We start from the raw sequence: 16046 nt of genomic DNA on the forward strand, positions 1-16046 counted from the left end.
GGGCTGCGCTGGCGCGCCGGGCCTGGGGAAGGGGCGGGCGCGCCGGGGAACTGATGCGCGGGAGCAGAGGCCGAGATGGCTTCGGCGGGAGGCGACGAGTGCGAGGGCGCAGCGCCAGAGGCCGACCGACCGCACCAGCGGCCCTTCCTGATCGGGGTGAGCGGCGGAACTGCCAGCGGGAAGGTAAGGGGCCGGGCGGGCCGGGGTCTCGCCTCTCGCCGGTTCCTACGAGCGGCCCGGTCCCGCTGGGGTCCAGAGAGGAGACCCCAGCCCCGGCCGAGGGACCCCTTCCCAGGCGCGGGCAGGGCGCGGGAGCGAAGGGGCTGCGGGCCGCGATGGGCCGGGGCGGGCTGGGGCGGCGGGCGAGGGGTTGGGTCGCTGGGCCTCGGGGCTCCCCCACAGCCTCTCCGCCGGCCGGGCCCCTCAGAGCCCCTAGTCCGAGCTGACCTGGTTGGGCCCCCGCGGTCCTCCCACTGAGACCATCCACACCTGTTGGTGTCCTCCCGCCTCCCAAGCATCCCCCGCAGGGGTCGGGTGGGTCAGTGTCTCCAGAATCCAGCCCCGTGCAGAAGCCCCCAGGAGGGGCCCCATGCCTGTCACAGGACGAGAGTTTCCAGGTGGGAATCCCCCTTCTGTGTCTCCAGTCGACCGTGTGTGAGAAGATCATGGAGCTGCTGGGACAGAACGAGGTGGAGCAGCGGCAGCGGAAGGTGGTCATCCTGAGCCAGGACAGGTTCTACAAGGTCCTGACGGCAGAGCAGAAGGCCAAGGCCTTGAAGGGACAGTACAACTTCGATCACCCAGGTACATCGAGAGCCCAACGGTGCGGGGAGGGCAGACCCCATTCTGGGCGGCCGCTCACCAGCTGCGCTTGGGCCCAGGGTTGGATGGATGTCGACCCACTTGGGCTGTTCCCCTCAGCTCCCCAGACAGCCTGCAGTGGAGTTGGCTGCACCGTGAAGTCAGGGGAACTTTGCGGAGTTCTCTGGGCCCAGGGTGTCCCCACAGGAGCGTGGTTGGAGCCAGTGAGGAAACCTGTTGCACCGTGGGGAGCCCTGGCCTGCCACAGCTGTGATCTGGAGAAATCCTCCCATCTTCCCTTCCCACGTTGCGGCCTTCAGGGCTCTCCACACACACCTCTGCCCACGGTGGCCCTTCATTTCCCTCCCCTGCTTTGGGGCAAAGTCCTTAGAGAGGCCAGTGTGGGAGGCGGTGGGTAAACTAGTGCTGGTGGCCTGAAGCTCCGGGCTAGGTAAACAGGGACAGATGCGGTAGGGAGACACCTGCCGCTGCTAGAAGCTTCCACCCTGGCTGGCTGGCATGGTCAGCCTTTTCCCAAGGACTTGTGGGAAGAAGGCCTGCAAAGCCACAGTCTAACCAGTTAGTCCCAGAAAAAGAGAGAAGCAGAGGCCCAGCCTACCCACCTCCCAGGAAGAACTGATCAGAAAACCCCTGTGTTCTCGCATCCCAGTGGCACAGAGCTTGGGCAGTGGCACAGCCCGAGAACAGCAAGGACAGGGTCATCCTGTGGTCTGCAGGGCTGCAGAGGACGCTGTTGCTACCAAACCTAAACTGTAGGGCAGGTCCTAGTCTACCTGTGTTTGGGTCCTCAGTGTCCCCAGCACCCAGCTGTGCTGACCCTAGAGCAGAGAGGGTTCCCTGCTGTCCGCTGCAGGAGGGCATCCAGCCTGTCTTGCCTTTATCTCCATCCCTGCAGATGCCTTTGATAATGATTTGATGCACAGGACTCTGAAGAACATTGTAGAGGGCAAAACTGTGGAGGTGCCGACCTATGATTTTGTGACGCACTCAAGGTAAGCAGGTGGTTCTTGGGAGGGCCCAGGAGAGGGGCCGGCTAGGACATCCCCTCTGGGGCTCACACAGGCCTGCCTAGTGGCAGGCCTCCCCCAGTTGGTTTCCGTGGGTCTTCCACCCTCACCCACAAAGTCAGTGTCCCTGGAGTGGAAGCTGACTGTGTGTCTGCAGCAGAGCCCCCTTCCCCGTGCCCCTCTCAGGTTACCAGAGACCACGGTGGTCTACCCTGCAGACGTGGTTCTGTTTGAGGGCATCTTGGTGTTCTACAGCCAGGAGATCCGCGACATGTTCCACCTGCGCCTCTTTGTGGACACCGACTCCGACGTCAGGCTGTCTCGAAGAGGTAAGGCGGCCGTGGGCCTCCCTGCCTGCCTGGCCAAGGCTGGCGGCGGGCCCTGAGGTCTGATGCATGCCTGCCTCTTGCTGCTGCAGTTCTCCGGGACGTGCGCCGAGGGAGGGACCTGGAGCAGATTCTGACACAGTACACTACCTTCGTGAAGCCGGCCTTCGAGGAGTTCTGCCTGCCGGTACCTGCGCTTGCTTAAGAGTCCGTTTTCCCCTTTCACAAGGACACGTGGGACCCAGTGCTGTGAGAGGGCTCAGTGCTGAGTGACAGTGATCTGATTGAAAAGAAGGAGATGGCTGGGCGCGGTGGCTCAAGCCTGTAATCCCAGCACTTTGGGAGGCCGAGACGGGCGGATCACAAGGTCAGGAGATCTGAGACCATCCTGGCTAACACAGTGAAACCCTGTCTCTACTAAAAAATGCAAAAAAACTAGCCGGGCGGGTTGGCGGGCGCCTGTAGTCCCAGCTACTCGGGAGGCTGAGGCAGGAGAATGGCGTAAACCTGGGAGGCGGAGCTTGCAGTGAGCTGAGATCCGGCCACTACACCCCAGCCTGGGAGACAGAGCAAGACTCGGTCTCAAAAAAAAAAAAAAAAGAAAAGAAGGAGAATTTGGTTCATTACGGCCACATGCCCTGGGAGTAGTTCTCAGCTCTAAAAACATTCTCTGTGCCTGCTCCTCCCTCTGCCTAAAAAAGCCCCATATCTCCCCCACATCCACACTAGCCGCTTCCTCCCTGCCTCAGGTCCTTGCCCAGCGTCCCCGTTCAACACTGAAAACCCTCTGTACCTAGCGCCAGCCTCTCTGCTTGCTTCCTTTTTCCGGGGCACTTCTCATCATCTGACATGTCCTGGGTGCTTAGCCCCTCAGAGCACGTTAGGCTGTTGACTGCCAGGACCGGGATCTGGCCCTCAGAAGGTGCTTCATAGCTGCTCCTCCAGGGCCTGTGTCCCCGGGCTGCTTGGGGCCAGTGCTCTGAAATCTCAGAGCGAGCACTGTGGACAGATCCCAGCTGGCTCGCAGAGGGCAGGAACTCCCCGCTGCGCACCCACCTGTCTTTCCTCCGTTTCTCCATCTTGTGTTTCGGGCTTGATGGGACTTGTGCTCTACTCAAATTGGAGTGTTTTAAAGAGAGCATTTTGCCGGTTCTCTTTAAAAGGTAAAAATACAGCACAAAGGAACTGGAACCAAGATTCCTGCCTTTGATACGTAGGTCAAATAAGTTCTATCTGCTGCTTTTTTTTTTTGAGATAGAGTCTCTTTTGTCATCCAGGCTGGAGTGCAATGGCGTGATCTCAGCTCACTGCAGCCTCCACCTCCCAGGTTCAAGCAGTTCTCCTGCCTCACCCTCCCGAGTAGCTGGGATTACAGGCACCCGCCACCACACCCAGCTAATTTTTGTATTTTTAGAAGAGATGGGGTTTTGCCATGTTGCCGCTGGTCTCGAACTCCTGGCCTCAAGTGACCCACCCGCCTCCGCCTCCCAAAATCCTGGGATTGAGCCACTGTGCCTGGCTCAAATTTTTTTTTTTTTAAATTTTTAACGAGGCAGAGTCTTGCTCTGTTGCCCCAGGCTGGAGTACAGTGGTGCAATCACAGCTCACTGCAGCCTTGACCTCCTAAGCTCACGCAATCCTTCCACCTCAGCAACCCGAGTAGCTGGGACCACAGGCATGCACCACTATGCTCGGTTAATTTTTAAATTTTTTGTAGAGATGGGGTCTCCCTGTGTTGCCCAGGCTGGTCTCCATCTCCTGGGATCTAAAGTAGGTGATTTGCAGTAAAACTCTGGATATCAAATCTGACCCAGCGACCTGAATAGAGGAAGTGCTGTCACCTGCTGTGTCCTGGGCCCAAGCCCCAGAGATGTTTTTGGTTTTTCGTTTGTTTGTTTGTTTGCTTGTTTTTTGAGACAGGATCTCACTCTGCCGCGCAGGCCCAAGTGCTGTGGTAAGATCTTGCTTCACTGTAGCCTCCACCTTCCACACTCAAGTGATCCTCCCACCTCAGGCTCCTGAGTAGCTGGAGACTACAGGCACACACCACCACGCCTGGCTAATTTTTCCTTTTATTTTATTTTATGTGCAGAGACAGGGTTTTGCTATGTTGGCTGGGCTGGTCTCAGACTCCTGGCTTCAAGCAATCCACCCACCTCAGCCTCCCAAAGTACTGGGATCACCGGTGTGAGCCACCACGCCCAGCCTCAGCCCCACCCAGAGCCATTCTTTTTTTTTTTTTTTTTTTTTTTGAGACAGAGTCTTGCTCTGTCACCCAGGCTGGAGTGCAGTGGCCGGATCTCAGCTCACTGCAAGCTCCGCCTCCCGGGTTCACGCCATTCTCCTGCCTCAGCCTCCCGAGTAGCTGGGACTACAGGCGCCCGCCACCTCGCCCGGCTATTTTTTTGTATTTTTTAGTAGAGACGGGGTTTCACCGTGTTAGCCGGGATCGTCTCTCGATCTCCTGACCTCGTGATCCGCCCGTCTCGGCCTCCCAAAGTGCTGGGATTACAGGCTTGAGCCACCGCGCCCGGCCCAGAGCCATTCTTGAGCTGCTTTTTCCTTCATCTTCATGTTGAGTGGCTTGTGCGGTCCTCTGCCTGGACCGCGTAGGTATTTCCCGACTGCATTCAGGCCCATCCCTGCTGGCAGTTAAGACCCCTGTCGGGTCTCTGGGACTCCTCCAGCCCATCAGACGATCAGACCGGAATGGAAAGCAGGCCTCGCCCTTGCGCTCATGCTTTCATGAGATGGGGTCCATCCGGCTGCAGACACAGCTGTCCCCAGGACTCGGTCCCTGTCTGCCTCCTGCAGCTTGTCTCTTCTGCCGCCTCCTTGACCCAAATCCACATGCCAGCAGCACCCACCATTCCAAGTTCCGTCCTTCGGCCCAGACCCTGCTCTCCCTCTTCCCTCAGCTTTGTCTGAGTCAGGCATGTTCTCCAGGCAGCTTCCCCCTCCCTAAAGCCCCCCGCCCTGCCCCCACCATCTGGCTGCAGGCCCTCCCCAGCAGCCCTGCATTTCCTGGTGTATCTCCGTCCTTGTCCTTCCTCAGCAGCAGAGCATCTGACAGGGAATGAGAATCAGTCAGCATTGAACCAATGAGTGGATGGATGAGGGAGTAAGGTACCATCGGTGTCCCTGCCTGTAGCAATAATGCTTGGTGGCATCTGTCCTGTTGCTGTGCCAGGGTATTGCAGAAGCTTCATAATTCCGGAGGAACAATGTCACACTTTGTAGACGTGCCACACGTAGCTTGGCCCAGTGAATCCAGTCGTTAGCATAGCCAGCTGTCTCCTGTAATGGAATGGGAACACTGGAAGAGGCACTTCCTTTTGGCTGCCTCAGCTGTACTTTCTGCCTCACTTCTTGGATCATGCATGGCATCTCACACCTGAGGACTGAGTCCCTGTCCCCCATTTGCTGATGACACCAGCACCTCTGAGCACCCCAGGGCCGCCCTTCCTGCTGTCCCATCTGTTTCTGAGCATCTTAAAATCACCTTGGAAGGAAAAGTCCTCATGGAAACCCCCCTTGTGCGTTACAGACAAAGAAGTATGCTGACGTGATCATCCCGCGAGGAGTGGACAATATGGGTAAGAAGCTGGCCTGCTGGGCTGTCCCCCCACCCCTCCCAGAGCTTGAGGCAGGGACAGTTCTACCAGCATGCAGTTACTGAGCACTCCCCTGTGTGCTGGAGGCCTGTCACTGTTGATTTGCGGCACAGGGTTAAAATACGCTTAAAAATGTATGTAGGCCGGGCGCAGTGGCTCACACCTGTAATCCTAGCACTTTGGGAGGCCGCAGCGGGTGGATCACGAGGTCAGGAGATGGAGATCATCCTGGCTAACATGGTGAAACCCAGTCTTTACTAAAAAAGACAAAAAAATTAGCCGGGTGTGGTGGCGGGCGCCTGTAGTCCCAGCTACTCGGGAGGCTGAGGCAAGAGAATGGTGTGAACCTGGGAGGCGGAGCTTGCAGTGAGCCGAGATCGTGCCACTGCGCTCCAGCCTGGGTGACAGAGCGAGACTCTGTCTCAATAAATAAATAAATAAATAATAAAAATGTATGTAGCTGGGCGCGGTGGCTCATACCAGTAATCCCAGCACTTTGGGAGGCCGAAGCGGGGAGATCACTTGAGCCCGGGAGTTCAAGATCCTGGGGAACATAGCAAGACCCCATCTCTACAAAAAATAAGAAAATTAGTTGGGCATGGTGGCATGCGCCTCTGGTCCCAGCTACCTGGGAGGCTGAGGTGGGAGGATTGCTTGAGCCTGGCAGGTTGAGGCTGCAGTGAGCTGTGATTGGGCCACTGCAGTCCAGCCTGGGCAGTAAAGTAAGACCTTGTTTCTTAAAACGTACATATATATTATATTCAAACCTGTTAGCAGAAAGCATTTTAAGCAACTGTAACATAAATTCCTGAAAGACTAAGCTAAGAAGTCTTATTTTGCTGTGTCCTGATGCGTGTTTCTGTCTGCTGAGATTTGACCCGATGCCCAGCTCACGCAGGCCTGTGCCTTGGGGCAGAGGTTGGGCGCCCACTCCTGGCTGAGTGCTGCAGGGAGGGGCAGTCTCCATGGGCGATAGACGTGGCTAACTCGCTGCTTGTCTGTCTCTTGGCGCAGTTGCCATCAACCTGATCGTGCAGCACATCCAGGACATTCTGAATGGTGACATCTGCAAATGGCACCGAGGAGGGTCCAATGGGCGGAGCTACAAGAGGACCTTTTCCGAGCCAGGGGACCACCCTGGGATGCTGACCTCTGGCAAACGGTCACACTTGGAGTCCAGCAGCAGACCCCACTGAGGGGCTGCCAAGCCTTGGGGTAGGTCTCCCACCTGGCATGTGTGTTCAGGGACTGAGCCTGGGGACGCCCACCCACACCCACTGCTTCCTTTTGGCACACCCCAGGGGGGTGTTAGCAGCGAGGCCTTCCTCACTCAGGAGTGGAAACTCAGATGTGTCACTCAGACTCAACTTGCTGGGACACTGACAGGCATTCCTGAGGATTTCAGCCACGTCCTCAGGCTCACTGCGGTTTAAAGATCTCTCTAGGTCACTGAGAAATGCCAGAGTGTGCGGGAAGCCTAGGAGGCTTCTGTGAGGATTGAGGCACGTATTACTGGGGAGAGTGAGGAGACAGCCTGGACACTGTGGCTGGCTGGTGTTTTGCTGACAGTGAACCCACAGGGGCAGAGTTTTTTTCCAGTCTGATCTGGTTCTTACACACACACGTAACTCAAAAGTTTTGTGAACAAGTACTTTCCTTTTTTACATGTTACATGTCCTCATGTTTTCTGTTCTGTTACATAACACAAGGCTGCTTGTGGCCTACAAACCTCATTTCGTGGCCCAGTGGTTCACAGTCCAGCGTGGCCTACACGGATGTGGGGAGCCGCCCAGGGATGTTTTCCCTCCTTGCTTGTGCCTTAAAGGCAAAGAAGCGAGGCGGGCGCCCCGGGAACACCCAGCATCACACCCAAGCTCATGTGGGGCCAGGCCGGGAGCCCATGCAGCAGGGCAGAAGGCAGCGGAGGCCAGTTCTGTCCCGGCTGAAGAACAGTGTCCATGCACAGTCCTGCCTGGGGTCGGGCCCTTGCTGACCCTCACGGGAGTCCCCAAGGTGCTGTCTGGACAGGCTACCCCACGCTGGGGTGGCTGATGGCCATGTGCAGGGAATGGTGCCTCTGGCTGTGGCACCTGGATCACCCAGGTCCCCGCAGACATGGCCGCCTGAAGTCAGTGTGCCTCCTCTGTGTTGTATGGAGCTCGCCGCCTCATGTGTGAACACCCGTGTCTGGGTTGCCTGGGTGGATCCTCCCGCATGGGGCTGTCTCTGGGAAGCATAACTTGCTGCTGCCACGGACAGCCCCAGCCCCCGTCCGTCCGTCCAGGCTCACCCACAGTAGTGACGCAGACATGGCGTGGGTGAAGGGAGCTGAGCTCTGTGGCTGGGTTCTGACAATGGTAACGGTTTGGTCGAGCTTAGGCCCCTTTGGAGGAAGAATCAATAAATAACACCAACTACAAATGCCAGTTTGTCCCTTTTTAAATTATTATTTAAAAAGACAAAGTAAAGGCAAGGAGCTGTATGGATGACACACACCTTGACCACTGAGGAAGATTTCACTCAGCCCCGTCTCGGCAGGCTCAGGAGGGTTTCCACACAGCATGGTGCGGAGGGCCAGTCTTGATGCTGTCACAGAGAATGACTCGCAAGCCCCAGCCCCGGCTCACTGTTCAGGCGGCCCTCCTGGATGCCTGTCCCGGGACACCTGCCAGGCTCACTCAGGGCAGGGCTGGGACTTGCTCAGGTTGCTGGGTGTTCATGAAGGAGGATCGGGTCTGCCAGATCAAACTCCACCCTGCAGCGGTTAGCAAGGACCAGGCCCCGGTCTGCTGAGGCCACTTGCTCCACTGCTGGCCTTGGGTTCTCGGCTTTTCTTCATCGATGACTCCTACACTGGCCGCTGAAATACTCCCTGTGTCTTAGCTCAGGGGTGAAAACACGGAGGGAACATCTTCATTGTTGAGAAAAAATGAACTTTGCACAAAAGGAGGTGCTCATCAGAGGGCTTTTCAAGAATGAGACCCCCACGCGTTCCAGTAGAGGCCCTGATGAGCCCGGCCCATGTCCTCCCAGCGCAGGGCCCACCCTGCTTGTTAACTACACTGACCAAGACCCTTCGACCTTGTCCCGACCCCAGCTCGGGTGTTCTTTGCCACGCTCTTGTTCTAGTGTTTTCGGATCAAGATGTCCCAGCTGTCTTTCCAGCGAAGGGCCTTGAGTTCATGTGGCGAGAGTGACTTGTCCCCGTAGGTGAGTGGGCGCAGCGTGTGGGACACATGGCATGCGGAGGAGTACCAGGCCACCACCAGGGCGCTGAAGACGCTCCTCTGGAGCTGGGACCTGCAGAGGTCAGAGCAATGTGGGGGAGGATGGGTGGCCACTGCGGCTTCCCTGTCCAGCAGCCTCTTGGCATCTGCTGTCCCCACAGTCGCCCCCCGAGGCCTGGGGTTCTGCCTTCAGGTTTCTGTGTCTTGTCTCCCACCACCTGTGACCATCTCCTGCTTGGATGCACAGAAAGGGGACCCCCCTGACGACTCAGGCCTCCACAGCGGCTGGGCCACCTCCACACAGATGCCAGAGGACTGGTCCCAAACCCACAGTCCTCCCTTGTGTGGCTTCCTGAGACCGGGAGGCCCTTGCCCTCCAACCTCCAAACACACTCCGGTTTAGAAGTTTTCTTGGGTTCTCTCTACCACACCACACAACCCGGCCGTAACCAGCTGCTGTTCCTGACACCCTGAGGCTCCTGGGCCTTGCTCCCTGCTCCCGAATCCTCCAGGCCGCCCACATCTCTGCATCCCTTCCCCATCTTACTACCCACTCTGCTTTAATCTCTGTCAGCCGTGACTTCTCCCTCTGGGTTCCTGCAGTGCCTCATCTGGGCATCTCTTCTGAACCTCACCCATTCCCCAGAGGGGCCAGGAGGATGTCAGTGTAACGTGAAATGGGTGGGGTTCGCTGCACCCCACGTGTTTGCTGCACATGGGCTGTCCAGCAGAGGGCTGCTGCCTGGTCCAGCCACTGTCTCCGCGGCCCCCGTACCTGCACAGGTGGTCGCTGATGTGCTGCAGGACGACAGGGAGCAGAAGGATCTGGAAGGTGAGTGCGGGCAGGTAGTGGTAGAGGAAGAGTGTCTTCTCCATCAGGAAGAACGGGAGGTAGTTCACTGCCCAGCCACCAGCACACAGCGCCCCAGCCAACACCCAGCGCAGCCAGGCATCTACGGGAAAGCGTTTGAGCTACACCGGCTCTGCTGCTCCCACAGGCCGGATTTTGTCTCTCTCTTTCGCTTTTTTAGAGACAGGGGTCTTACTATGTTGCCGAAGCTGGTTTTGAACTCCTGGCCTCAAGTGATTCCTTCACTTTGGCCTCCCAAAGTGCTGGGATTACAAGCGTGAGCCCCTGCGCCCGGCCTGGCTGCCCGTGTTATCCAGCCATTTCCAGCGCATATGGGCAACAGGGGACCAAGGAGGCAACTCTTGGCCCATACGCTGCACTCAAATGGAGGTGCCTCTAACGCAACATGGGAACTTAAGAGACAAACATAATTTAAGATCCCGCAATACAGAAACAAAGAGGCTGCCTTAAGGGGTAGGTTCCTATGAAGTCGGTTTGTCACCTGAGGTGGTGAACGCTCAGCAGGAAGAGAAGGAACAGACATAAAAATGAGCTGTGGGCTGGGCGCAGTGGCGCACACCTGTAATCCCAGCACTGTGGGAGGCTGAGGCAGGAGGATGGCTTGAGCCCAGGAGTTCAAGACCAACCTGGACAACACAGCAAGACCCCATCTCTATATTAAAAGGAAAAAAGCCATGTAGGAGATGTACTAACCCTGAGGGAGGTCATGGACGTTTCTTCGCCGTCGGAGCAGGTACCACAAGGACAGCAGGGCGTAGATGGCCAGGGCGAGGCTGCCTGAAATCCAGATCACTATGTTTCCAAGTAGGTGGATCTGAGCCTAAAGGAACATGGAAGATGCTCAGGGAGGGAAGAGAACACAGGAAAGGAATTCAGATGCATGCGCTACTTCAGCAGAGTGAAAACACGCCAGGCACAGCCTAGAGTCCACTAGGCCTTACCACTACTGTGGACAGGTCTGCGCCTACTCAGACCTTTCATTAAAAGCACTGGTGCCAGCCGGGCACGGTGGCGCACACCTGTAATCCCAGCACTTTGGGAGGCTGAGGTGGACGGATCACCTGAGGTCAGGAGTTCGAGACCAGCCTGCCCAATACAGTGAAATCCTGTCTCTACTAAAAATACAAAAATTAGCCGGGCATTGTGGTGGGCACCTGTAATCCCAGCTACTTGGAGGGTGAGGTAGGAGAACTGCAGAATTGCTTGAACGTGGGAGGTGGAGGTTGCAGTGAGCCAAGATCACACCACTGCACTCCAGCCTGGGCAACAGAGCAAGACTCCATCACAAAAAGAAAAAAAAAGCACTGATGCTCTCAGTTTTGTAATTGGAAACTGAAGACCAGGAGCAGATGACTCCGCTTTGTAACAGCAGCACTGTTCGCAGAGGAGAATGCAAAGTGCGCTCGGAGCTCAGGGTGGGGCGGCCTCTGGGCCTGCACCTCTGCCTTTGGTGCACGTGCTGAGTCGACCTACCCGCCTCTAAGAGAGGAGGAAAAAGGTGGGCATTGCCAGTGTCTGCCCATCCAGTGAATACGTATGGGGCACTGACTGTGCCCAGCCTACAAATGCTTTCACTCTGCCAGGTGGAGAGAGACGGCATGCACATCAGGGAAGCACCGGTAAGCTCCACCGCCAGGTGCCACCCAGAAAATCGAATGGGAACATCTTTTTTTTTTTTTTTTTTTTGAGACAGAGTCTTGCTCTGTAGCCCGGGCTGGAGTGCAGTGGCCAGATCTCAGCTCACTGCAAGCTCCGCCTCCTGGGTTTACGCCATTCTCCTGCCTCAGCCTCCGGAGTAGCTGGGACTACAGGCGCCCGCCACCTCGCCCGGCTAGTTTTTTGTATTTTTAGTAGAGACGGGGTTTCACCGTGTTAGCCAGGATGGTCTCGATCTCCTGACCTCGTGATCCGCCCATCTCGGCCTCCCAAAGTGCTGGGATTACAGGCTTGAGCCACCGCGCCCGGCCGGGAACATCTTAAAACCACTTCCGCCAGGAAAAGGGGAACAACGTGTCTCCACAAAAGCAATCAAGCCGCGTTTCCTTCAGCAGGCACACATGCCACGCCCCTACTCCTGGCTCCAGGCTGCCAAAGCGTTTACAGAAAAGCAAGTTTGTCAGGAAAAGCTTTGGAGAAACCCAGCACTTTCTAGGGTACAGTGGCTGCTCTTAATGCCAGAAGGAATTCTCAAGAAACAGGATGAATCCATGACTGTCAGCTGTCAGCACTGCTCGCTTACGCTGGTCCTGGGGTGCAGCCAGTAGGCGATATTGGTGTCCAGGGTGACCCACTCCAGCGGGCTGGAGCTATACTTGTGTTCCGAGTCATCGCTTCTCAGCACCAGCATCTTCCACTGGAACAAAGCAGAGGCCTCTGAGAGTGAGGATGGGGGATGCCTCCCGCTGTGCGTGGATTTGGTCAAAGGAGTACACCGCTGCCCCTTGCACACGGACCGTCCCACCTCAAGTTCATTCGGATCACGCGTCAGAGGCAGCATGATCAGAACCTGGATTTTAGCCCTGGCTGTGGCCTTGGGAACGCCGCCCCACCTCCTCTGTAGACTAAGTGACCAGGCCGAATGCTCTCTGAGGTCATGTTCGGATTTGTGACCCTGAGTTTCTGACTGTGACTTCTCTTGGGCTCTGTTGAGTGTGGCCCATTTTGCTGCCTGGGGGCCTTAGGACACCCTGGCGATGTTGCAGAACCTCCTGGGTCCCTATATTATTCCTGACCACAGGGCCACAAGGTGTGGGCCAGGGTGTCACACACAGTCCCTTACACCGGAGAGAGGAGACACTCATTCTGTGGTGAGCCTGTGGTTCCAGCGTCAAAGCCTGACCTGGTTTGAGACCTGTGTAGCCCCCAGGCCTCCCAGCTGAGGAGTCAGTGCTCAGTGAGCTAGGCTGGCTTCCCCTGGCCGCTCCTCACCTGCAGCTCCAAGAATCTCGCCATGAAGCTGAGGTTCCTGCTGACGTCCACCTGCGCAGGTGAGTGCAGCTCCCGTTCCCGCTCCCTCTGCTCCTGGCCTGGCAGAACAGACAAGGGCATGACAGATAGAAGTAGCACAAGGTCGAGAGCTCAGAGCAGAAGCTGTCAGTGCAGAAAGAAGCTGGTTTCCTGCCTTTCCAACCAGCCACAAAGACCACTCATCGAACCGCATCACTCCACTTAGCTTTCCCCGCCACACTCAAGACTACCCCGTCAAATGAGGCGATTTCGACCGAGAAGGCTCCACTTGCACAGGGATAAACTGGCTGCCTTCCAGCGATACCTCGGAAGAAGCGTCTTGAGTTGTTACCACAGCAGCTGGGTGCAGGGAGGGAGATGACCTGCCACCGAGCATGGAGAATGTGCTCAGTTCCCTTCCCACCAAAATGAGAACTGTTTGGGATGTTACGAAAATATCGAGCAGCTCAAAGCGCATTCCCAGTGGCGGAAGCTACGCCGCGGACTCACTCGCGCCGTATCGGTGCTCCTCCACGTTCCACACCATGCTCTCGTGGTAGCCCCGGGACAGCTTCTCCCCGACGATCTCCAGCTGCCGATACCCCCAGTCAGGGAGGTGAGCCCCGCTCAGCTGGTGACACCGCGGGAGAGAAAAGGGCGTGATGGGAAGGCTGTGACTCCCACATCCACTCGGGTTGGAAGGGGAACCCCTGCCGGGGTCACGCTGTCAGCAGGTGCCCCTTGTGGGAGCTTCACCTTAGGATTCCATCCCGAGAAGTTACAAAAGCCGCCCTCCCTCAGTGTAAAGGGAAGCCACGATGACTTGAATCAAGCGTTCTGCCTGCAGAGAGGCAGTGGAGCCTGAGGGGCTCAGGAACAGACTGGAGCCTGCAGCTCAGGACAGGCCAAGCCAAGGACAGTGTCCTTACCTTTAAGACCGCAGAAGTGTTCACGTGCACAAAGCGGACCTCTGAGAGGATGGTCTTCCAGACGTCTGTGTCGGATCCTCTGTTCACAATTTCCTGCAAAAAGAGATCTCAAGAATTATTTCATTCCTTTTCAAATTTCCTTCAATGTGAAAATGAAGACCTATCACCAAACAATGATACTGACTTGAGCCTGAGATAAAGGGACAAGCCCCCAACGTGAGGGGAGCTACAAGGGGCTGGTGCTGGTCTTCCTTCCCAATGCCCACAGCACCCTGGGCTGCTCCGAGGGTCGCTGGGGAAGCGCGCCTTCCTCCTTGCCAAGGCTGTACAAGATGCCTCCTCACAGAAAATACAAAGCCTAATGTTCTTCGTGCCTCTCTGCAAAGCCTATTCATGGAGAGGGCTCACAGCCCTGTCCAAAAAGTGAGCAAGTCTCAGTCCTTATCTGGCAGAACTCGCAGATGGCTCAAATGAAGGCCAGACACTGTCCCTGGGAGACACAGCTTAGAGATTTCCTTGCATCAAGTAATAAAAAAGACAACTAACATCAGAAAGGCTCTTTGCCTTGTCACAGCCTAACATACCGGAGCCTTACAATGACCCCATGATGTCACATGGCTGTCATTTTCCCATTTTATTGTTACAACCAAAAGGAAAAATGATTATTCTCAATGGCAGTTTCAAACGTTCCATGTCAGGAAGCGCTCCGTGTGAGGAAGTGCTCCGTGTGAGAAAGGGTTCTGTGTTAGAGGAAGTGCTCCGTGTGAGGAAGTGTTCCGTGTGAGGAAGTATTCTGTGTTAGAGGAAGCGCTCCGTGTGAGGAAGTGCTCCGTGTGAGAAAGGGTTCTGTGTTAGAGGAAGTGCTCCGTGTGAGGAAGTGTTCCGTGTGAGGAAGTGTTCTGTGTTAGAGGAAGCGCTCCGTGTGAGGAAGTGTTCTGTGTTAGAGGAAGTGTTCCGTGTGAGGAAGTGTTCTGTGTTAGAGGAAGCGCTCCGTGTGAGGAAGTGTTCTGTGTTAGAGGAAGTGCTCCGTGTGAGGAAGTGTTCTGTGTTAGAGGAAGTGCTCCGTGTGAGGAAGGGTTCTGTGTTAGAGGAAGTGCTCCGTGTGAGGAAGGGTTCTGTGTTAGAGGAAGTGCTCCGTGTGAGGAAGTGTTCTGTTAGAGGAAGCGCTCCATGTGAGGAAGTGTTCTGTTAGAGGAAGTGCTCCGTGTGAGGAAGTGCTCCTTGTGAGGAAGTGCTCCGTGTGAGGAAGTGTTCTGTGTTAGAGGAAGCGCTCCGTGTGAGGAAGTGTTCTGTGTCAGAGGAAGCGCTCCGTGTGAGGAAGTGTTCTGTGTCAGAGGAAGCGCTCCGTGTCAGGAAGTGTTCTGTGTCAGAGGAAGCGCTCCGTGTGAGGAAGTGTTCTGTGTCAGAGGAAGCGCTCCGTGTCAGGAAGTGTTCTGTGTTAGAGGAAGTGCTCCGTGTGAGGAAGTGTTCTGTGTTAGAGGAAGTGCTCCGTGTGAGGAAGCGCTCCGTGTGAGGAAGTGTTCTGTGTTAGAGGAAGCGTTCTGTGTTAGAGGAAGCGCTCCGTGTGAGGAAGTGTTCTGTGTTAGAGGAAGTGCTCCGTGTGAGGAAGTGTTCTGTGTTAGAGGAAGTGCTCCGTGTGAGGAAGTGTTCTGTGTTAGAGGAAGTGCTCCGTGTGAGGAAGGGTTCTGTGTTAGAGGAAGTGCTCCATGTGAGGAAGTGTTCTGTTAGAGGAAGCGCTCCATGTGAGGAAGTGTTCTGTTAGAGGAAGTGCTCCGTGTGAGGAAGTGCTCCTTGTGAGGAAGTGCTCCGTGTGAGGAAGTGTTCTGTGTTAGAGGAAGCGCTCCATGTGAGGAAGTGTTCTGTGTTAGAGGAAGTGCTCCGTGTGAGGAAGTGTTCTGTGTTAGAGGAAGTGCTCCGTGTGAGGAAGTGTTCTGTGTCAGAGGAAGTGCTCCGTGTGAGGAAGTGCTCTGTGTGAGGAAGTGTTCCGTGTGAGGAAGTGTTCTGTGTCAGAGGAAGTGCTCCGTGTGAGGAAGTGTTCTGTGTCAGAGGAAGCGCTCCGTGTGAGGAAGTGTTCCGTGTGAGGAAGTGTTCTGTGTTAGGGGAAGTGCTCCGTGTGAGGAAGTGTTCTGTGTGAGGAAGTGCTCCGTGTGAGGAAGTGCTCCGTGTGAGGAAGTGTTCTGTGTTAGAGGAAGCGCTCCGTGTGAGGAAGTGTTCTGTGTTAGAGGAAGTGCTCCGTGTGAGGAAGTGTTCTGTGTGAGGAAGTGCTCCGTGTGAGGAAGTGTTCTGTGTTAGAGGAAGCGCTCC

General features: G+C 56.1%; 2 protein-coding genes across 15 annotated transcripts in view; one reads left to right on the forward strand and one right to left on the reverse strand.

Annotated features, from left to right (window-relative positions):
- Positions 1 to 8190, forward strand: UCK1 (uridine-cytidine kinase 1). The gene is made up of 7 exons (XM_005580603.4): positions 1 to 183; positions 645 to 804; positions 1718 to 1814; positions 2016 to 2158; positions 2248 to 2342; positions 5703 to 5751; positions 6784 to 8190. Exons 1-7 carry the CDS (start codon positions 76 to 78, stop codon positions 6963 to 6965), a joined length of 834 nt encoding a protein of 277 aa, XP_005580660.1. The 5' UTR covers positions 1 to 75; the 3' UTR covers positions 6966 to 8190.
- POMT1 (protein O-mannosyltransferase 1) overlaps positions 8191 to 16046 on the reverse strand; it is a 24269-nt gene continuing 16413 nt past the window's right edge. For 11 of the 14 annotated variants that reach the window (XM_074016236.1, XM_074016232.1, XM_065530918.1 and 8 more), the window contains 7 exons: positions 13743 to 13835; positions 13324 to 13444; positions 12796 to 12893; positions 12107 to 12220; positions 10561 to 10687; positions 9772 to 9949; positions 8191 to 9069 (listed from right to left, as the gene is read on the reverse strand). In XM_074016236.1, the coding sequence (XP_073872337.1) occupies positions 8895 to 9069; positions 9772 to 9949; positions 10561 to 10687; positions 12107 to 12220; positions 12796 to 12893; positions 13324 to 13444; positions 13743 to 13835 (906 nt within the window). In that variant the 3' untranslated portion in view covers positions 8191 to 8894. Of the gene's footprint in view, positions 9078 to 9771; positions 9950 to 10560; positions 10688 to 12106; positions 12221 to 12795; positions 13197 to 13323; positions 13445 to 13742; positions 13836 to 16046 lie in introns of those variants that run through there. The other 3 variants (XR_012424237.1, XR_012424238.1, XM_065530916.1) reach the window with 2 other exon arrangements.

This window comes from Macaca fascicularis, chromosome 15, assembly GCF_037993035.2.
Source record: "Macaca fascicularis isolate 582-1 chromosome 15, T2T-MFA8v1.1".
Lineage (NCBI taxonomy): Eukaryota > Metazoa > Chordata > Mammalia > Primates > Cercopithecidae > Macaca > Macaca fascicularis.